This window comes from Melopsittacus undulatus, chromosome Z (assembly GCF_012275295.1).
Source record: "Melopsittacus undulatus isolate bMelUnd1 chromosome Z, bMelUnd1.mat.Z, whole genome shotgun sequence".
In the NCBI taxonomy this organism is placed as follows: Eukaryota; Metazoa; Chordata; class Aves; order Psittaciformes; family Psittaculidae; genus Melopsittacus; species Melopsittacus undulatus.
In genome coordinates this window covers 33,740,819-33,764,045 of record NC_047557.1, presented here as the reverse complement: position 1 = coordinate 33,764,045, position 23,227 = coordinate 33,740,819, and the positions used below count along the sequence as shown (strand labels likewise).

Sequence of the window (23,227 nt, the reverse complement as noted above, 5' to 3'; positions counted from 1 at the left end):
CACAGTTTGAGATGAAAGATTCAGAAGTAACCCATTTGAGCGTGCTCTATTCCCAAACCTTAAATACCCACATGAGGTTTTTGAAAATCTGGCAAGCCCTACCCAACAATAAGATAACCAAAAAGATTATTGGTTTTTATAATTTCAGCCCATAAATGTATCAATTTGCAATGTAGCTCAAAAAATCCAGTATTTGCCTTTAGTTGTAAGACTTTGGGAACAGCTTTTATCTAGCATTTCCACGCAGTTCAAAGACTTCAATTAATTTCTGTGTGCTAAAGTCTCTCTCTTCTTTCTGTCTTGTTATAGGATGTTTTTGTATTTAGACACGAACTTGCTCTCCTAAGAATATCTGCCTTCATGGGTATAATAATGTTAGGTGGAATAAGTGGACTCTTTTACACTCAGCTTATGGGTATTTTCACTGTAAGTATCTATTTTTAGAAGTATATATTAGTTTTATTTTCAATAAAATGTAAAAAAGCAGAAAAGTATATTGCCTTTAAGAAAAGAGCAGAAAACCACTTGTACTCTGAGGCATCTATTTGGTATGTGGTGTGTCAAAACTCTTGTTTCCAAGGGAGTCTTAAGAAGCCATCTAACAAGTAGCTAATGAAGTTCACCTATCAAGGCAATTTCCTCATTTATATTAGTAAAACAAAACCATACATAGTCCTGGAATTCTGCAGTCTACAAGGTATGTATTTGTGGGTTTTGACTTTCAGTTTTATTTTAAACTTTCATGTGCCTTGGTGTCGATTATACTTTGTGACAGTGAGGGTCTCTGTTAAATCATACATTCTAAGAACACAGACTTTCTGTTAAGTATTTCAATAAGTATGCTTACATTTGTATCTCTTCAGTCACCAAACTGTGGAATGGAATCAAGTAGAATTTACAGTCCAAATGTATATTCTGTATTTAAAGGTACAGAAAAAAAATCCTCTGCATGGAAAATTTTCCAGTTAAATGGATTTGGTAAAGTCATAAATATCTACAAGAAACAAGTGTCTGTTGCTGTGGTATCTTGTTGTGTACATTAGAAGTTAGTCACTAACAGTGAATTCCTTAATTATCTTGAGAATCCATGGAAGTGTTTGAAGTACTGCAGTGTTGAATGGAGAGAGTATGGTAGCTGGATCTGTATATGTCTCAAAGAGTGCATGATCTGGCTTGCAAATATTTTTTTAAAGACAGTAACGTACAAGATGACAGCATCTTTGTCACTACAGCTGGTTGAGATCTGCCAGAGGTCTCATTTTGGGATTATGAGGGTTTACACAGTATTAACCTTTGTAGGTGCATAATGGAAAACCTCCTAATGGTATAATGTAATTCCTTTGTATAGAATAAAAGACAAAAATCACTGCATAGTTTTTCCTTCTGTTAGATAAAACAATAACATTGCTCTTCGGCTTTATTGTATTACCTTTACATAACTTACTGCCTTCTGCTCTTTGTGTGACTGTAGCTATGCTGTGTGTTACTTTTGCCATCTTCCAGCTGCTCTACTAGACTGCTTTCTGCACTTCTGTCATCCCCCAGGTCTGCAGATTTGCCTTTGTGCCCCTTCACTGTGTGCCTAGTTTCTGTTCCAGGATCTTGCTGACAGGTTCTCACCTCCCTGTTTAAATGCTGGCACACAATCTTAGTGTTTTTGTCCTCTAGAGCTAGAACTTCTTTCTAATCTGATACTATGCCTTGCTGGGTACCTAGCTGAAGTGGTGCGCACATCTGAATTCTGCTCACCCTCGCTCCCAGTAGTGTAAGAGGCAGAAACACAGGGAGCCTTAGAGTTCAGATGCTGAAATACAGAATTTTTTTAGTCTCTGTTAAATGAGTATTTGAGAAGGAACAAAAAGCCATAGGATCAGTACTACACTAAACCACATAAATGATGCAGCAGAAAACAAGGAACAATCCCTAAGTCTACCATTCTGTTCTGTGTGCTGCCAGAAGTTGGACTAAATTTTGTTAGTGGCCATCAGCATTTATTCAGCTGCTCTTAGTACACATGAAATAAAAGCTCTCAGACTGAATCCTGTTCTGTCAGCTACACCTGAAATTTGGGACATTTCTGTTCTGACACAACACAAGTGGTGCTGTCTCTGCAGCAGGCAGTATGTTCTTTCACTGTTCTGAGCCTTAGCACTGCCAGGCTGCTACCACCACGGCAAACTCTTATGAAATCCTATAAAGCCCTTTTGTTCTATGTCAGTTGCATTATATACTGTGAAGTGCATCCTATACACTTACTAAGCTGGCTACTACCCTGGAATAGATGTGGGCTAATTATGTTTTCAAGTCCAGCCTCTTTTTATGTGGTGAAATCATAATTCTGTGGGTTGCTGAGCTGCAGTATGCCTGTATATTCTGTTTTGTCCTCTTTGTCCAACTTTGCAAATAAACCACAATAACTGTGGATATGAATGGACTGTGAGAAGCAGATGCTGGAAAGTACAGCTCTTCTGCATTAGGGCATCCTACTGCACCCTACCTGTAGCAGAGGGGCTATTGTGCCTCCTATGGACAAGTTTTTAAGTTTGGGATTAATGGAGAAGTAGAAATCCATTACTGGGATCTCCAAACTGTAACTCATTCACAGCACATGGATGCTGTTGCATTGACTCATTGAAGAACACAGGTCATCTAGTTCGTCCCTCACTCAAAGCATTTCCATATTAGCAGCATAATCTTCTTTTTCAGTCCTTTCTTCATTAATGTAGAATTGGCAAGAATAAACAATGCAGTCATTCTGAGGAGTTCTACTTGGTAACAACTAGTCAGACTTCAATCAAAAAAAACCAAATCTGTTTGGTGAGGTTGTGCTTAGTCTGCAAGTTATGTCAGAAAATCTTTCTGTACAGATGATTTTGATTGTCAGCGTTGTAGTGCGGGGATTTGCTTCCTCCATAAGCACTGACTAACAGTTTTGGCTAGCCAATGGAAATGGCAGGGGAGAGGGCAGCAGATGAGTAAGTAGTTTCTTTGCAGGCTCCCCAAAGACATGCCTATGATGCATAGAATAGGGAAACAAAGAAACTGGGTATACCCACCCACAGTGCTGAGCACACAGCGTGGAAAACATTCAAGTCCTGTGGAAGCAGTGAACCGTGATCACTAAGAGACAGTGATATTCCTACTGTGTACTATGCTGGAGTTATTGTTCAACATTTAACCTTCCTGCATAAACTGAGTAAATTGCAACTGAAATGAGCTGTATTTAAAATAATTAATTAATGGTGACATGAAACCTAGCTTATTAAAAGATACAGATAAAAATTCATTTAACAGCAGAATGCGATTGTTGAAGTATAATTCTGCAGACTTGAGGTTAATTTAAAACACTTGAAGGCATAGATATGCAGTTAAAACACTCATGTTATATTGACTGATCCATAGCTATTCTTGAGAGCAACAGTATCGGTGATTGCCAGAGCTGCCCAGAGATGTGTGCAGGAGTAGTGGACAGGAGCATAGGCCTTTAGAAAAGCTGAAGCAGAGTAACTCTTGTGCTTTTACAGGAAAACAGATAATAAACAGTTTCCTAGTTTATGCTCTATGCCCGTGTTTGCAGTTTAACATCAAGACAAGATTAGTTCCACAGCTCCTGGATAAAAGTGATTTTTGCATAATAAGAGATAGCATTGCTTCTCTGTGATCTAAACTTTCACTGATACATACTGTTGCTAAATGGGTCCAGTAAGTTCAGGGTTGTAGGGATTTAACATTATTTACCTATATTTCAAATGCTGCCAATATCGTATTTCTGGAAATAAAAATAAATGTCAGGACCTATGAACCTTTGATCATTTTTGTAGCAAAACATCCCGATTGCCTGAAAGATAAACCTGCTTGATGTTATTATTTGAATTTCTGAATACCAAGACAATAGTTTCCTTTCCAGCTAAGTAATACAAAGCTAAGTCTGATTTTTTTTCCAGGAATATTGGACATGCATGTTAAGAAAAAATCCCCACTTCTTGGTCTTTCAGTACATATATAGAATGTGCTCTACTTAATGTCAGTCTTACAGAAGCAACTTGGGATAAAGAAATCACAGACTTGTTTGTCCTCTTTTAGCATCACCAGTAATAAGTAACTGGGACCTGGAATGGTAGCTTCCTACTTTGTTGTTTATGGTTGATTTCCACATCTGAATGGCTCTGCTCAAATGTAAATGATTGGAATGTAGCATGCATTGTGAATTGTGATACCTACCCTAGTCACAGCACTTGTGCTGTTTTTTCATATTTATGGAAGTTTATCCTTTTTCTACTGCAGCAAGATAGATAAAGTCGAATGTGTAGAATTAATTTGCATTAAGTGACCTAAGTGTACAGCATTTTATAAGCAGAGTTGCTCTTTACTATAATTGATCTGAGTGATAGTTTGATGAGACATAAGAATGAGCAGAAGTTGTTTATAGGATTTTAAGGGGAAATACTGGCATTTTATCTTCTTTCATAATTTTTTTCTAAAGTCAAAAAATGTTGCCCAAGTGAACATACAATAGGAAGGATATAGTGATTGTACTCCAGCATGCTTGTCTGGAACAGAGCAGTAGCTAAAACAGGAGAGCAGAGCAGCACATTATGAAGTACAGGTGAAACATTCTGCTGTGTGTGCTGTCAGTTTCAGAAATTCAGTGTTGTGAGTTGACTGATTTCTGTGCCTATGAATTGCATGACTTGCATAGGTTATAACAGTATCTACTGTATAAGTTCTTTCAGAAAAAGGTGCATGTAATCTGCTGTTACCCTATTTCATGTGTGTTTGACAGATACCAAGATCCTTGTAAAAAAATGTGATTTCTGGTAAAAGTGAAAACTCTGTGACTCGTGTACTCAAATTTGGCCCTTGCACAGAGAATGTTCTTAAGACTGTACTTACTGCTTGAGAAAGTGATTAAGAGAACAAGTTGCCTAACATGTAGTAATTGAATGCATTTACCACGTCTCTTACTTTGGTATCGCTGTTAGGGTATCATTAGCATAAGGCTGTTCATAGCTCATCTGGAGGTGCAAGAAGCCAAAGAGCAAGGGAGGTGACTTCCTACAATGAGAGAACAGCTGGCTGGCAAAAACTGTCCTTAGAGGAACTTTTGACATGAATTGTTCCAATGAAGAGGGGAGCAGCTGAGGTAGCCTCTGTATATGAGATTAGTGCTTTCTCCCTTGAAACTAGCATATGTGAAATACACTTCTAGCAGAAAGGGGCACACAGCTCTTTTCATCCTCCTTCTGCAGTTGCTTTCCCAAGCTCTGTTTTGACTCACTGACATCCTGAATTTTAACACTTCTTCCAGCATGTACCTGAGATTGCTCTTGGAGAACTTTTATTTGAATACTTTGGAAACAGAAGTACTTCAGTTCTTTCTGGTTCATAAGTCTCTGAAATAGGGAGAAATTTAAGATCCTAATTTAGGAACTGTAGGATCCTAAGAAGATACTCCTAAAACCTCAGTGTAACAGTAACATAACTTCCTACAAGTTTCATGTTTCTAGAGAACTGGGTAGAAGAAAACAGTTTCACCCATGAAGAAAGCAATGTCTAATGTAATTTTCAAAATGATAATGTATTTATATTGAAGGCCCGCTTATCTTCCATTCTTGGTGCTTGTTTTACCAGGCCTCTACTCCCTGCCACTGCTTGTAGGAAAAATTTAAATTTTATATTCCTTAAATGGAAATTAACCTGTATTCTTACAATCCCAGGTAGCATGATATTTTCTAATGACAATGCTCGACAAATAAAAGCAAGCTTAGCATATATCAGTAAGTGAAAAAACCCAAAACCCCAAAACCAAGGGAAGCAACAACAATCCAAACAAAAAAAAAACAAACAAACAACCCCCCTCCAAAGAAAAAACAACCCAAAAATCCCCACCCAAAAGATATTTTTGTCAGCTGAACCTGACAAAAACTGAACGTTCTCCTACTAATATATATATATATATATTTTTTTTTTTTTTGTAAATTATTGATGCGCTTTACTTCAGACTACTCCTAGCTGCTTGTATTCTCACAATTATCCTGTACTGTTTTGCATCAAACAGTACAGGACAACAAGATGGCCCTAGTATAGAAAAACTCCATGAAGGTAGAGAGATGGGGTTTTTATTTGGTGGTTTGTAATAAATATTAAACTCAGTATTTATAAATAAATTATAATTTTGCTTGAGATTGTGTTTCAGAAAGTTTTTAAATTTTAAACAAAAAAAAAATATCCAAGGCATCCACTGTCTTGTACAATAACAGCAAATAGCTATTAATTATATTGTATTGCAATGGCAAATGCAAAGTTTATGTAGAAAATAATATTGTGCACTGAACCTAGAAGAAAGTAGACATGTCTATGTACCTAGACATACTTGTCTTATTCAGTTTTATTTCTAGTTTTTTTCTGTAGTTATCCTCATATCAAATAATAAAGTTTAATTGGAGCTAGTCAAATGATATGTCTTGAGAAAGAAAGTTTCTGGATATCTTCTTGACATAATGTTTTTAAGAAGTCTTCTCTCATTTTTGTATGTAACAGATGCTTATTTACCTTAAAAAAAAAAAAAAAGAGCAAAGCATAACTAGCCTATTTATTCATTCAGGTTTAACAAGGTATATTTTATCAGCTACAGGTTGCTTCTGGTTTATGATTGCAGGAGGTAAAGAGCTGCAATTCAAGATCCTTTTAAAAGATGGAACTGTCCGGATGCTTGTGTGTATGTTAGTTCAAGACTAGTCCTCACACTTTCGTTATTCTTGCTCATGCTCCATTTTTGCTTTAAGAAAATACTTCTATATGTCTTTCACATCACTTCAACAGTTAAATGATGGTAAAAGCCAATTTTTCTATTTATACAGTAAGATTCTGATATCAGTTATATTTGATCTACAAGGCATTATTGTAGAACAAGTAATAAATTATATGGGACACTTTTTAAAAAAATGTCTTTTCTGATTATTTTGATATTTGTTCATCTATAGTGAGGTTTTAAATTGCACCATACACTACGAAGAAGCATTCAGTTTGCTGACCTTTTATAAGGCTGGTACCTTTTCCATATGTGAAGTTTTCTTCCTGTCAAGATCTGTATTCTTTATCTTGTTGGCTGCCACCTGTCTGAAGCAATCAGCCACTTCTTTCTCTTCCTCTGTACAAAAGGAAAATCCTCTCTTCTCATGGATGGTGGAAGGTAACAGGATAATCAGTTCAGCAGTGATCCTCTGATGTCATTGTGGGAGCCCTGTAAAAGCAGATTATCTGTGACCCAGATAAAATAATTAGAAATTACTCGAACACTTACAAATAACTGATCTACTAATCTCATTTCCAAAGTTAAAAAGGCCCGTCTCTCAACATAACACTACCAGATGTTTCAGTTAAACAGCATCCTTTGCAGAGACTAATCTGAACCCTAATTTTAAAGGATTACCTTTGATTGTTTTTTATTTCAAACACTAACCAGTTTGTGTTTTCATTTTTCCATATGTTCAAACAAAGTATTTATGTGGAATTAAAGAAATTGTTTTCGTTTTACTACTATGTCTATCTAATATGATTTTATGTGATTTTTGTGGTTAGTATCGCAAAGAAAAACTTTTTGTTAAAATTATTTTGTAATTTACTTGTTCCTCTGGGTCAGAACTATGTAATGGATGGGCTTTCATAAATTTAATAGATACCATGTGGTCTTTGTACAAGATAGTGGATGCATTATTATAAACTAAGTGGACAATGACTTTATTAATTTAATTAATGCTACCAGGGTTTCCTATTAATTAACTGTTTGAATGGTGTACAGTGATATGCCAATATCTTGATACATCACAACTATGTGGATGTGGTAGAGAGAAATTTCCCATTATTTGCTTTGGGGCGGATGTAAGGGAAAATAGTTTGACAGCTGGAATTCAACAGTGTGTCTTGTGCACAGTATAATGCCCACCACGTAGAGTTTTTCCTCGTAGAAGCACTTTACAGTTTTGGTATTTGTTGAGTGCTTATGTTTTATTATTGTTGCAGTGTTTCTCCTTTTCACCTTCAAGTACCAAATATATTTCACTAGCTATTTTTTGTCGTACTTGTAAACAGATCAATTTCCAAGTGAATGTTTTAAACTTATTAATTCATATATATTAACTATTTTAGTTAGTGTGACTGATACTTACAGTGAGCATGTACTAAGGAACATTATTCATTTTGATCAAAGCTTCTTCTCAAAATGACAGAAGATCCTTTTAAGGAAATTTTTGAAAGATGGAAATTGTAAAAATTATTTTTCAGATATAATTATTACAAAAGAATATTTTCAAGCCATTAGTTTTCTTTAGGAGTATCATTTAGTTTAATAGTATAGTGCAAAAATGAAGTGCAAAGAATAAAAATGCCAGTGAAAAAATTAAAATTCTTTGTATAATCAGATAAACTTTTACAAAGATTGAAATGCAAAATAAGGAAAATTTAACTGCAATTGCAAAGGCTTTTAAATTCTTTGAATATTTCATAGTGTTGATCCATTGCTGTTTTAATATGGAGAGTGCACAAGTGATCTAGTTGTGCTAAAATGCTTTTTTGTCTCTTAAGTATCTTATAATTAAACTTATTCATAATCATATCTTTAATCAGATAATCTATTAAATGCTATTTTGATTAATGAAATACTAAAGGTTTTTTTCTGTTTTGTTTTTTTTTCAAACATGGCACAAATGTAATCAAGGAACTATTAATCCTCATAATTAAGTTTAACGCAGAAGAAATTGGGATTGGTAGGGAAATTAAGTTTCCCAGGCAAACATATTCTTCACCTGGCTATAATAAAGTGTAAGATATAAAGTAATTGTAGATGGAGAGCAAAAGGTATGTAAACCTTAAACCCAATTGGTAGTTTGAAATTAGAGCTGTAACAAAAAATAAGTTCATGTTAATGCTGCCTGTCTGTGTCTTCCCCATTATTCTTATCCCTTCCCTGTTTCCTTTCCCTACCTGTAATCCACCTGTAGGTAGATCTTTTATTAGAAGACTGCATGAAGTCGTGTACATTAAGTTGTCAGGAATTCGTGATGCCCTGGTCTTTGGATGGGATTTTTTTAACTGTGTGAAGTCTTTTGTCTGTTTGCCTTATTCTTCACAATCAGACTAGCAATTTGTTTAACATTTTATTAAATGTATTCTGACAGCCTTAAACACATATTTACCGTTAAAGTACAATTTTAGTAAATTTCAAAAACCTCTTTCCTGAGCTATTTAATATTTAAGGATAAATTCAAGTGTAAGGCACACTGAGTGGCAAAAGATCTCATCTGCATTTTTTGAATCATTACATTGTTTTAGGTAAAGTGGGAATGCTTTTATTGAAATTAATTATTTACAATATTATTAAGGAAAAACATACATTAGAAAATTCAATCAAAGACATTTTATATTGTGCAGAGAGCCAAAATATAATGCAAAAAATATCCTGTGGTCATCACTCAAGGAGGAAGTCCTTTTACAATTCTAGTTATTTTATACATTTATTATCAATAAGTATTTAGTATATTTAGTTATTTTTCTAAATAGTAAAGGAAGTACCTTTAGCCAATTGAAAATAAGTAACTATAATAACGTTTGAGTGTTCTGAGTGCTGAGTACATTTTCTTTAAAAGTTGCTTGTCTCATTTAGACATCAGACCATTAAAATGGCTTCTGAGTGAGGAAGGTCAACTTCCTAAATATTTTTTCCCCTTAATATTTTTGTGCTAAGATATTTGTAAGTATCAAGAAAAATAGTATCTTTTGTCACATGCCTTGCTGTCATACAGCTATCTGCACATGACACACTAAGGATTTGAAACAGAACAAAGAAAAGAGATCTGTTTGTAGGTGAGTTTCTAATTTACTCTCAGAGGTTTCCTTTTTATTGAATCATTTTCTAGTATCTGATCAAAGCATTGAAAATCTATTCAACTAAATTCATCAGAGCACAGAGGAGTGTAGAAGTGTTCCTAGAAATAATATAGTTTAGCTTTTTCATTTTGCACACAATTCTCTGATTTAGGGATTTAAGGTTAAAACTGAACTAGTAATTTTCAGGCTGAACATGATAGTAATTGATAAAATTAATCATATGAGCTATCTAGATGTAAGGAAACAGTGCTAAAAGATGACAAAATGGAAATCCAAAAGTAATTAATGTCAAAAAGGAAAATCTCTGGAATATGAAGTGAGATTTTCAGTATTTTTATATTCTTCAGTTGATTACCTGTCATTTACATACACACTGTTAAAGGATGTTAGGTAGAAGGAATGAAAAAACCTACTATTCAGCTAGATGAAATGTTGTCTTGCACTTTAGGATAGAAGCAATGGCTGCAAATCCAGGAAGGCTTGCAAGTTTTGAGTATTTTGTTTGTATGTTTTTCTCCTCTTTCCACTTTATCATATTTTCCTGCTGATTCTTATATACTAAGTATTTGAAAATGCTATATTAAGAAAGTGTGGCACAATGCTTACATTCTTCTATTGGAAGTATTAAATAGAGCTGTACTGATTACATGTCACTTTAAGCAAGCACAGAAGAAAAATCAAACCCAGGATTGTGGCTGTGTGCTTAGGAGTTAGTCCTGTGAATTACAAATTGCAGCTTCTCCTTTGGAGAGCATGAATCAATAAGAGGAAAATATTTTTTCCATGTGCTTCTTCCATGATAAGTTAGTTCATGATGAATACCATCCTATGGCAGAGCTTGTTAAACAGTGCATGTGATCTTTATAAAAAGCCTGTTTTTTCAAGCAGTTGGCTATGCTAATTCAAAATATAGCAATGAAAAATATATTCCTCTTTTTAGCTAATGCAGGTGCATTTGTTTCCAAATGAATCTTAAGTTGGCCTGCAGAATGCAGTCAGTGCTCTTACATAGTTCTTTCCATTCCTCATCTTAGCCGTTGTCCGTTAAACAAGCTGCTCTTTCAGCCATACAGTGTTTTCAAAGCAAAAAGGCACCCCTCATTCCCTCAGCAGAATCAGAAACCTCTACCCTTTTCCTCTTGTTTTAAAGTGATGTGTTTTTAATTATTGCTATGTTTAATTCCTTCAATTTCTTTTGCTTTTCTCATGAAGGTACAATTTTGTTTTTCCTGGTTGCTTTAAGATGCTTATCAGTAGGTATGTATCTGAATAACTAGGTGTAGGAATAATAGTTGTTTCCAATCTGGATGATCACTTCAGGGGTCCACATGACCCATTATGTGAAATCAATCAGTTATGGCTTAGTCACTTTTTTCTCGTTTGCAATTGTGAATTTTATTTCATTTTATTTTATTTTTATTTATTTTATTTTATTATTTTATTTTATTTTATTTTATTTTATTTTATTTTATTTTATTTTATTTTATTTTATTTTATTTTATTTTATTTTATTTTATTTTATTTTATTTTATTTTATTTTATTTTATTTTATTATTTACTCAGACTCAATAGATATGCCATGTTTGCTCATAGCAGTTTATTTTAAACTTTTGGATGATTGGTGGGTCTCCAGAAGATTTTAACATCAGCATTAGGAAATAGGGAGGGAATCTTAGCAGATTTCTATTTGTGATAATAGTAATCCAAGATGATAGTAGATGCAGACAGCCAAAGCCTCTTAGGCTGTAACACTGATGTTGTAACAAAACCAGGGTATACATCAAATGCATAATTAAGAGAGGTGGTATTCTGGTTGAAAGCCATTGTGAGATATGTTAATGACCAGAGGAACACCTTGCCATTCAGAAGAGTGATAAGATTATTCTAATCCTCCAGTCTCTGAAAGAAATAGAAATTGTCTGTCTCAGAAGTAAGCCTTAAACAACGGGCCAAAACTCAACTGGGGTCCTCTCCCTTTCCTTCCTTTCTTGTCTCTAGAGGGGCTACCAAGTTTCCTGGGGTGCTGTGAAGTTTCACTTTCATATGAGTTCAATCTCAAATGCAAGTACATTTCAAATGACCCCAACTGTTTGGCAGTCGTGTTGGCGGAGGGAAGCTGTTAGGGGAATTTGGTTCACAGCCATAGTTCCCAGCTTTTAAAATGTGGCTATAAAGTTTTTATAATTCTGAAAAAGTATCCCAGAATCAAAGGGTTTACTGCTCGATCCCGGTTCCTTTAAAGTATTCTAAAGTGGATGTTGGGAAAGGGAAAGAGGGAAGGAGAGAGAGAAGGAAAGAAGGAAGGATTTCCTTTGACTTTCTATCCAACTTCTATACCCCCCGTGTGTTTTAAAGGTATGGAAGCATGACAGTCTTTTCTGCAGTCATGTTCTGCAGTTCCTGTTTTGGTGCTTTCACTTAGATCGTCAATTTAATGGGTTACATTTTGAGGGGGACAAACCCTCATGAGCATCTTCCAGGTCTTGATAACATGCCATGATAACAATTAAAAAGAATTACAATCCTCAATTCTCAATCTGGGAATTCTTCAAAAAATCTCAAATATATTATTTAAAGAGCTGTATGGATATGTTAATGAATAAAACAGTGTGAAGAAGCATGGCAAGAAGACAGATTTAAGGTGTTGTTTATTCTGTTACTTCTGCACCCAAAGCTACTTTAAGGTTCCTTTAGTGAAATGATAGCATAAATCTTTTGACAGCTAGAAATCAATTATAGTCTGGACTAGCATGTTACTGTTGTACAAGCATCTTTAGCAATTGTTGCTTTCAAACATACCAAAGTTATTTTCATTTTCTACTATCAGGTAGACAGCTTTGAGTTGATAGAGATGATAGTTTGTAGAGCTGAGATATTTTTGCAGTTACAGAAGGTGCATCTCATGAAGATGATACTACGGCCTCACTGAAACATTGTGGAAGCAATACCTGTGTTTACTTAGTCCTTTTTATTCAGAAAGCTGTGTATGGATTTCTGTGGTCAGAAAAGGTGGTATTCTGGCAGGAATTAGAAAAACAGCCAGCCCAAGGAAGCAGAATATCCCTTGACTGTGCCCTTAGCCAAGGTAAACCCACTCTTGCCCTAGGAAGGAGAATAGCTTGTGTCCTGTAATGCTTCCCTGCCACTGGTGGCAGGTGAGGGGGAATATGCTAGACAAGCCCATGCAGTGGAAAGAAGCAGTTTATCTGTGGGAATCAAAAAAACAGACAGTATTTACATTATTCTGTCTCCAGTCCTATCCTCTCTCACTATGGAGCGGTTGTTCAAATCTGCCTAATCGTATGGCTAGAACAGTTTCTGTAGTCTGCTGTGAGCGTGCCTTCTGTACTCTTAACAGGGAAAAACCTATGCATTGTCACCACGATGCACAGGTATGTGCGAGAAGAGGGAACTTCTCTTGTTTGCCATAGCGCATCTGGAATTCAGCTAGCTAGATGATGGGCACAATTAAGATTTTTTGCCATTTAGCATATGGTAAGGGATCCTCTTCTAAAACTCATCAGAGCTGGGAAGCGGATTTACAAAGACAAAAGTTGGCAAGGGAAGTTGAGGCCATTTGTATCTGGTGAAGCTTCTTCCTTTTGTTCCCACCCACATTTCACCCTTCCTCTTCAAAGCTTTATGAAAGATGGTGGCAGAATCCCAGCAGTGCCTGCCCTGAATTGGATGCCCTGATGGCAGGAACAATCGAGGAACACAGTATGGTTTTATTGCTAGGTAGTGTTTCCAGATGACGATGAAGTTGCAGCCTAATTAAACCACAGCCCTTGTGTCTCTGTATAGCTGGGACAATGGAGACTAGTTCTTGGTTTCATTCAGATACTAGTGTAATCTGACAGGTGCATTATGTGCATGCCTAAATCTGTGAACAGTAAAGGGAAATGTCAAGCTGCTGTAAAAGGAGATGGAACCATGAGAAATATTTCAGTTATAGTATTTTGGACCTCATGAAGGATTTTGGAACAGAATGAGTTCTGAATGTGCATTGAAAATCCTAATAATACTGGAATTTAACAAAAAAAAAATAGCTGGCTTTTTGTTAATTATGTAGTGCAAAACTGAGAAAAATTACTATTGTTGGTAGTTTTAAAAGCTTTATTTAGGGGTGATCTAAGCTTTTTTTTAATTATAAAACTTTGTGACTGATTAATCAGTAAATTATGAATTTAATTTACTGCTTGCTTCAGGGATGCATTTACTCTGCATATTGTTTAGTTTTTGCTACGTTTTAGGAGAATAATTTTTATATTTGGTGTTTACCTATAGTGACTGTGGAAACTGATTATATATTCCTAGTGGTGCTGTTTGCATTTTAATACTCATAAAAAAATCACTATTTTAAAACTTCCTCATAGCTCCTGCGTTTCAAAAATGCCACATCTGTTAACAGGTGCATTTTACTAAATTTTTCTGTGGGTATCTCAGTGGACTACTCCACGTCTGGAATAAGTGCTTGTGAAAAGTATGTTAAGAGTCTGTCTTACAACATTACATCTAAATGTCCCATTAATTGTAATATCTAAGTTAATTTTGAATGTAATAATGCTGTACATTTTTATTGACATTCTGTTGCTATGTGCTGTCACAGTAAAACTACACAGTACAGTTTCACATCATGTTTGTGAAAAACATTTAACAGACTGAGTAAATTTGCATGTATGATCTCACAGCTGTTTAAAACTAATCTGGTGTGTGAGTAATATGTAACCTAGCTGCTTTCAGAATGACATTTTAACAGTTAATAATTGCAAATAAATACTTTTTTATTGTGTTTTCTTCAACAGGACACTACAAGTATAGAAAAAATGTCAAACTGTTGTGAAGACATGTAAGTGCTATAATATTTCTGCATTTATTTGCTGAAAAGCTGAAGGAGTAGCTGGGGTTTTTAACTGTGTGAAAGAAAAAAGGAATTGAAGGGACTTTGTTAAGATTATTTTTGTGTGGTGTTGTGCTCTGTACTTCCTATCTCTAGCAGCAGTTCACTAATCTTTCCATATTGGTTGTACACAAAGTAGCCTCACATTAGTCCCATTCCAAAGCCAGTGGAGCTATATTTTCTTTCAACAGGAAAGATCAAAAGATACTTTCTGCTGTGGCTTGACATACATTTAATTGATTCAGAGGTTCTCCTCTGCTTCAAAAGTTGCCTTCGGTTGATTGACGACACAGATAGTTTCTGTTCTCCAAAGTTAAGTCCCAGCTGCGTGCCGTAATGAAAGAAAAGCTGCATTTATGATGCTGGGACACAATTCATCAGAGTCCAGTATTGGATCCCCAGCCAACCTGCATTGTTTTATCTGACTGAAGTGCACTGTGGGCGTGCTGTCTTTCACTAATAATGCTGTCTTCTGTAGATCAAGGCCCCGAAAGCCATGGCAGCAGACCTTCTCAGAAGTTTTTGGCACTCACTGGAAGATCCTGTGGTTTATTCCTTTCAGGCAGAGGCAACCACTGCGCGTTCCCTACCACTTTGCCAATCACGTCTAAACAGATGGATGGTGGGCACAGATGGGTCCTCCATGCTGGAAGTGCATTACAGGTTTTATGATAATAGGACTATGACAGTCTTCAAGTCAATTAAAATCCACCCACCAATCGTAGGCACAACAGTGTGCTCCAGTCTTTATTTTAATAGTGGTCTTGATTCTGTTCTGAGATTAATACAAGTTGTATGTTTCATGTAAGGTGTATTTACTTCCAAATTAGCTTTCCAAGGGGATTTGTTTTGTATTTGAGGTTAATACCAAAACCAAATGACTGGAATGCAGTCTTACTCTATTTGTTTCCTACTGGCTTTTTTTTTATTTCGGTAGAAAACACTGAAGTTTACATTGATTGTTAGCTTTCCCACTAAGTGTCTTATTTGGCCTTGAATTTTTATCTGTAGGTCTGTCTTGATAATATTTATGTATTTTTTTCTGCTACATGTATTTAAAATTCATTGACACTGCCATTTATTTGTGACATGCAATAGTAATCCTGTGTCACTGCACTATAAAAGGTAACATTTAAAAATGATGCAGATTTGTTCCAAAACCCCAGAGAGATTTATAAAAATACATGTCAATGTATGTGTTTGTATAGAGAAATCAAACATGTTACAGTTATCTTTCTGCATAGATATGATCATAGTGAAAAATATTCATGTCTTTAAGTCATCAAAGGCAATGATATGTTCCAGGGTAAAGTATGCAGATAGAAAGCATGTTTTCCATATATCACAAGGATTTCTTTGCAATAATTCAATAAAGAAGTTGTATGGTGCAAATACTCAAATGATTACTTTTCTAAAAATGTGCATTTAATTAGTTTGCATGATGTACCATTAAAAAGGATATATTGTCAATAAAGTTATAAATTTTATATTTAGTTATGATTAGCTGGAATTGGTCTAAGTGTTTGTATATTGGAAATATATGTGAAAATATTTTAAAATATTTATACATCACATATTTGATACTAACATGAATAGTGAGGTACATTAACTGATTTAATAGGTTACTATGTCAATGTAGATAACTTGTTGTGGGCCCTTTAAGTGCAGAAGTAGATAACTGAAGAAAGCATCCTTAAGGTTACATCTCATAAAATGACAATTGCCAAAGTACTGGATCAGCTTTGCTGTATCTGGAAAAATTACATAATTCGTCCTGTCTCTCTGGATCTCTACAAGTATCAGCATGACATGATTTTTGAAAGTTCTGTGAATTTTTGGAGAAATTCACAGCTTTGGTGTGAATTTTTGTTCAGTTATGCTGCTTACTGTGTTGTCTAACAGGACTAGGATCCACCTTAAATGACAGTCATGCAACAGGATATGAAAGACAAAAAATCAGGTAGGTTGAGTTTGGAGAGAACAGCTTGTTTATGAACAGTTCATTCAAAAAGAAGGGCTAGATTTGTCATGAGTATTATTCATAATGATTTTTACATCAGCTCGTTTGAAAGTCCTAACATAGCCACTGCCAATGTTGGGTGTCCCTTTACTGAATTAACAGATTTTAATGACCTGTTGAAAATTCTAAAAGGTGCATCTTTAAAATCACTTGAAGCTTGAGGAAAGTGGGTGAAAAGGCTGCAGTAGTGCTTGGAATAAAAAAGAATGTGCATACACGTTATAAAGTAATGGCAGTATTCTCTCTCTTGTGTTGGGTTGTTTTTTTTTTTGTTTGATTGGGTTTTTTGTTGGGTTTTTTTGTTTGTTTGTTTTTTGTTTGGTTGGTTTTGTTGTTGTTGTTTTTTTCCCCCGGGAATTTCACTAGTTCAGTCTTCGTGAAACACATAGGGAAATAAAAGCAGTTTTGTCATCTGCCGGCACTGTGGAGCATAGGGGTACCAAACGGGACGGAGCACGGATGTCCGCGATTTACGTGGCGGCGCGTCCTCTTTCGCTCCCCCGGCTCCCTCTGTTGGCCGCCCTCGGGAACGACCCGTTATAACCGCAAATAAGCATCTCTGAATGGTAAGGAGCTTACTGTGGAGTGATAGAAAGAAAAGCCTTGAGGCTGAAGTGTCAGCCATACTTTTAGCTAAATCATGCACATGAAAACCCGGCCCGATTCTCAAATGAAAATGGTGATTTCACAAATTGACAGTTTCTCAAATGTTTTTGGATTGTTGGATTTTGGGGTAAATGTTTTTTTGGTGTTTCTTGGGTTTTTTTTTGTTTTGTTTTTTTTTTTGACTCATTCTGCTATTCATCCTTAACATTGGGAATCAGTATGTAATGCAATTGAGGCAGTTACTTCATTTTTTTACCCCATTTCTGTGTATGTGCAGGAGAGAAGGGAGATTTTGAAGAGGCTTCACTTTTAGGAGGCAGTGAGCTACATCTTTGAATAACAGGCCTCTGAAAGTGTAAAAGTAATAAAAATATAAAAAAAATACTTTACCATGTTATTAGTTTATTAATGTTTCTGAAACTGATTATCAGAAAGAATTATTCCAGCAGGAAATGATCAGGTAGACTTTTATGATCTAGTTTGAAATCCTTTGAATCTTTACTTTGAAATCTCACTTATTTTCCTTTGGCTCTCTTTCATGATTTTTTCTTTTCTTTTTTTTGGTGGAAATTGCATTCTTAGGACTAAATAGTGCTTGTCATTGTTACTCATGTTTCATCCTAATGTAATATCAAAGCTACGCATGCTTTAATGGGCACAGTTAATATTAGCTGTGAACTTCATGATATTTTATTTTCTGAGGAGTACAAAGAGATCTCAAAGCACTAATGAAATATAACCTGAAAACACTGGAAAATAACTGATTTATTTGCAGTAATGGGTAGCTCCTGGTAGGACCAAACAATGCTACCTCACTGTCTCCTCATAATACCAGAGATTTGAGATTTCCTCTGGAAAATCTTGATGTCTAAAATAAAAGATTGTGCATTAAATAACTTTTACCAACCTACCCTCTGATGTGTTGGTTTCAAGGACTGGTTCCATTGAACAGATGGTAGACTACCTGAGATATGCAGTCATTCTCAGTCCTGAGGAGGATTCACAAGTAAGAAACTGGCAAAGAAGCAAGTGGTAGGATAGATTTTGAACTAGGCAGCTTTTTCCTTGGTTTGAATCTAAAATTGGCTAATGTGAGTGGAATGTCCATGGAAGCACAGAGAAAATGAAGGTGAAGCCAAAAGAATTGTTCTGATTCATGACCAGAGTTTACCAAATGAGGTGAGATTGTGAAGAGTGGCAGTTATGCAGTAAATGAATACATATGTGTTCATATGTGTACATATGTGCCTTATGTGATGTCTTTCAATGTCCGTCTTACAGTTGTCCAGTTTTGTGCAGGAAATGGTACATTGACCATTATGTGCCAATGCAAGGAATGTAGGTGGCAAAGATAGGATTTCTACAATACTATTATTAAAGTCAACATTGCATTCAGATTAAGTGTGTCAATAAGATGAATTTTCTGGCAACCTGAAGTTCTTAACGTGAAACACTTTTTTTTGTAATGCACTATTTAACTTATTTGTCTAGCCTTCCTGCCAGCAGTACATCACTTACTGCAGTATTTCTGTTATATATTCGAGGATGCTGTCACCTAGGTGTATTATTTAACTTGGCTATCTCCACCCTTTGTCTTCATCACGCACTCAAGAGGTCACAAATAAGAGACCAATGTAGCTCTGTTGGAGCAACCATATCACAAAGATGAATATTATTGACTGGCTCTTCTCAATATCCCAGCTGCAAATATCATTGCATTCTTTGAAAGTGTTTCCTTTGTGTGTTGGAATTTTGATCTTTTCAGACAAAAATTGTTGCATATTCCACATACATTGCCATCACTAATACTGTACTAGTATTTCTAAACTGTTGTTAAAAGAGAAACTAAGTGTACATGTACTTTCCCAAGAATAAGACTTATGTAAAACAATGTGAATCTTTATTGGTAGTACATCGTATTTCTCATTCAGTCCTGTATTTCTACAGTTGTGTTATGTGGGCAAGCATAATAAATTGTTGGGTTTTTTTTTGACATTGTATATAAGAAATACATTTCTATTCATAATCTTGTAACCAACTGAAAGTTAACTGTCAGAAGGAAAAGGTACTGTTCTGGTTTTTGCTTTCAAGAAATTACTAGCTTTTGTTTAACCACAAAATCTCGTATCTGATTAATATCTGATATTAAAGCCTTTGAATCTTTCGAAGACATTTAGTTCAAAGTCTTTTGAATTAAAGGTTTGAGTCTAGTGAACTGACCTGACTGAGCATTGTCGCTGTCCAGCAGGACCAAGAAAAATAATCTTAGGTTGCATATACATAGCACAAGCCCAGTGTATATACTTTTCAGGCTCTGTGCCTTTGCAGTCAGACCATTTCCCTCTGAAAGGATTTTCACTTTCTGCCCTCAGTATAAATTGCTGTTAGTCATACCAGCTAGCCATGTTGTAGCTCTCCGTTAGCTATTAGCTAAGTTGGATGAGTAGTGGGTGCATAGTGTGTTGTTTCAGCTTTAAAACTGAGTGATGGTGAGTGATACTATGCATTACATTTGGGAAGAACTAATACTTCTAAAATACAGTGTCTGTTCATCCGCAGCATACTGCGTGACTGAATACTTCAGAAAGCATTGTTCATCAAAAGATTTTTTACTACTTCCTCAATGGCTAAGAATCTTGTGTCTTGCCAAGCTGCGGTGGAGCGATGAAAGTCAGTTGTTGCAACAAGCCCATCTAGATATCATCTGTATAACTGTAAAACTAATTGAGATTTACAGCTGAACATGTGCTTTTCAAGTTAGAAAATATGAAACTTAAATTGTAATTTATGTGTGGTTTTGGGTGAATAGGTATTTCTGTGCACATTCCTGAGACTCATACACTGTAGATCACAGTGTAGTGTATAGATAGAAAATTATCACTCTGTCTCCTTAACAGTTTCAATCTAAGGGCCAGGTAGCAAAATAATACTGAGTTTTGTAAACTAGTATTCTGAATTTTGTATTTCACACGTGTGATTGATCTTTGCTAATTTATCTTGACTGTTTTCAAACAATGCTGTTTAATGTTTATACTGTACTTGTTGAAAATTACAAGATCCAGCACTGATTATGCCTGAATGGGTAACGTATGAAGTAAATGGATGAATAATATCAAAACAGGGAAACTTACTTAATCAAATATAAAAGTGCAAGAGTATGTATATCTGAAAAACAATGTATTGTCTTTTGTTTCTCTTTATTTTAGTCACGTAATACTTCTGTTTTTTCTCTTTTTTTTTAAATTCCTATTGAGATTTCTTCTGTATTTTTCTGGAAATCTTATTTTTAAATTAAAAAAGAAAACTGAAGTTTCTTTTTCTTCTCTGGATTTCGTTTACGTTGGTTTAAAGTTGTGTAAATACTTTGCTAGTATTTTCCAAACCTGTTCTTTTTTTCCTAATTCTTATATAAATTATTCTCATTGCTCAGTATTTTTTTTATTGTGTCTAGATTAAACTGTAATCCCAAATGATTGTTTCTGAAAACTGACCTGTGAAAAATCACTGAATAGTTAGTAAGGAAATTATTATCCGAGCTTGGTTGGGTTTAAGAGACCAAATAAGTGTTGATGGAAACATTGAAAACTTTCTCTGTTAGGTGTATCTATTGGTATAATAACACTAGTTACAGTATTGGTTAAATTTCTTGCCTATATAATTCAATTATGTGTATGCACATATTTATGTTATAATGATGAATTAACCCTCCTACTCTCCCACCCCTCCTCTTTTTTTCTTTCTTTATGCTGTTGTTATGGAAGGTAGGGACAATCAGATTTCTAAAGCAAGCTGCTCAGGGGTGCAAGCACAGGAGACCCAGGCACATTTATGCCAAGATAGATTTCACAGTTCTCTGTAACCCACACTAGAGCAGGAGCTTCTGATATAACCCTAAACTAAAAGTTACATGAATTGCCATTTTTTTTTTTATTCTTAATCTTTGGCTTGTATGTTTTTATACAATGTATTAGATCATTCATAATCATTCTTGCAACTCTTTTTGCGAGAGTTAAATGGATCTGAATCAGCAAATCATCTGGTTTGTGTACCAGTGAATTTATGTCAGATTTTGATACAGAGAGTTTTCACACTTTTGTCTCTTTCATATTATGTACTGGATTTAAACATGTAAAAACAAGTGCAGAAGTATTAATACCCATAGAAGAGTATAGGAGAGAGGAATATAATAGAAACTGCTGGGTATGGTATGAGCGAAAGTCTCAGCTTTACAAGGGGTGAAAGAAAGATTTTAGACACCTGGGAAGACAGACTGCAAGAATAGTCAGCTGAAGAAAAGAGCCAGTGCTTATGCCTGAAAGGAAATTATTAAAATAGCTGAGTTGTGGCACTTCATGAATAAAGGAGCACAAACTACATGATGACAGTTTGTGGCGCAGGACTTGCGTCTTCTGTTTCAGCCTAGGATTCGGATTCTGGTAATAACTGTAGTAAAAATCATTTCCATACTGATCCTTCCACAACAGTGTAAAACTGACCTGTAAAATCCTGTGTTCTGTTTGTTTTCCAAGACAGGGCTGTAGTGCCTGTTGCCAACAGTTTCAGTTTCTTTTGTCTGAAATTTCAGTGGGCCTCTTTTCCCCACATAATAATTTTGAATCTGGTTGATCTCTGCTATAAAATTTATTTAGTTTAGTATTTACAGATTAGATAGAACTGACTTATGTGAATGTGTGCCTTCTTTTTGGTGTGTGGAAGCAGAAGTCTATTCTCACTTGCCCATTAGAATAATGTGTAGGCTGCAGTATTTTTAAGGCCTAAAGCTCCTGGAATATTTCTTGATGTGTTTTGTTCTTTTATAAACTGAACAAAACAAAGTATTCAACAGTACTTTTGAGTCTATAAATTAATTTTAAGAGGCTGTCAGGTAGTGCAGATGAACAAATGCATACAAGCACTGGTGTAGGCTGACCAATTACCCATATGAGCTGCAATTACATGAATGTGCAAGGGCAATTGGAGGGAAAATTGGACCCTGTGGACATCCAGCTGAGTAAACAGGCTTGAGGAAGGATGGAGGATGTGTTAGTCTGAAAAAAGTACAGCTAAGCTAATTTAAAAGAAAAACCAGGAGAGAATTTGTATCAATCACAGCATATTCTTTGTATGTCCTCTAGTTTCACAATGTTTTTTTGTTAGACTTCCCCTCTCAAAAACATTCCCTTTGCCGAAGGATCTGACACATGCAGCAATAGGCTTTGTAAGCAGTAAGCCAAAAAGCTGTATTTCAGTCACACAGAGCTGAACATAAAATGAACTGGACAGCTGCTGCTGAGGAATAACAACTCTTTCAAGCCAAAGTAATAATTTATCTCCAAATATAAAACTATTTCCTGCTTAGGATGCTTCACACTCTCACTCTTGTTTCATGAATTTGGAACTTCCTTGTAGCTGCAGCCAAAAGCCCTACTTCCACAGTCTTTTGGCTGCCATTTGGATGATGTGCTCCTCTTTTGTTTCTAAGTAGTGTAAGTGCGCACAGTGCAGTTACTCCAGCCCTGCAAAGGTGAGATTCGATAATTTTTGGTAGCTAATGGATGCTGTCACACTGGATTAGACTGCAAGTGTGGGACTCGGGAGATCTGCCTTCAGTTCTCTGTGTGGCCTCTGGTTCCTTGGTGAAGACACCTTGTGTCCAAAGCAGTGGTTGGGTACAAGTGCAGTGCCAAAGGTGAAAGCTGCAATCCCTTGCTTGAGCACTGCTGTGCATGCCACTGCATCCTGTGTCACAGCAGCTCTCAGGATGTCCAGAGCAATGCATCCCCACTGCCCCAGGCTGTCTCTGCCTGGGGAGCAGC

The 23,227-nt window shown here is 35.6% G+C and overlaps 1 protein-coding gene across 4 annotated transcripts in view; it reads left to right on the top strand.

The window, feature by feature from the left end:
- Nucleotides 1-16,291, top strand: part of ZDHHC21 (zinc finger DHHC-type palmitoyltransferase 21) — a 38,801-nt gene extending 22,510 nt beyond the window's left edge. For 2 of the 4 annotated variants that reach the window (XM_005154986.4, XM_034073046.1), the window contains exons 7-9: nucleotides 310-426; nucleotides 14,691-14,734; nucleotides 15,264-16,291. In XM_005154986.4, coding sequence (XP_005155043.1) covers nucleotides 310-426; nucleotides 14,691-14,734; nucleotides 15,264-15,396 — 294 coding nt within the window. In that variant the 3' untranslated portion in view covers nucleotides 15,397-16,291. Of the gene's footprint in view, nucleotides 1-309; nucleotides 427-11,097; nucleotides 11,143-14,690; nucleotides 14,735-15,263 lie in introns of all 4 variants that reach the window. The other 2 variants (XR_004081364.1, XM_031054321.2) reach the window with 2 other exon arrangements.
- The last annotated feature ends 6,936 nt before the right edge of the window (nucleotides 16,292-23,227 follow it).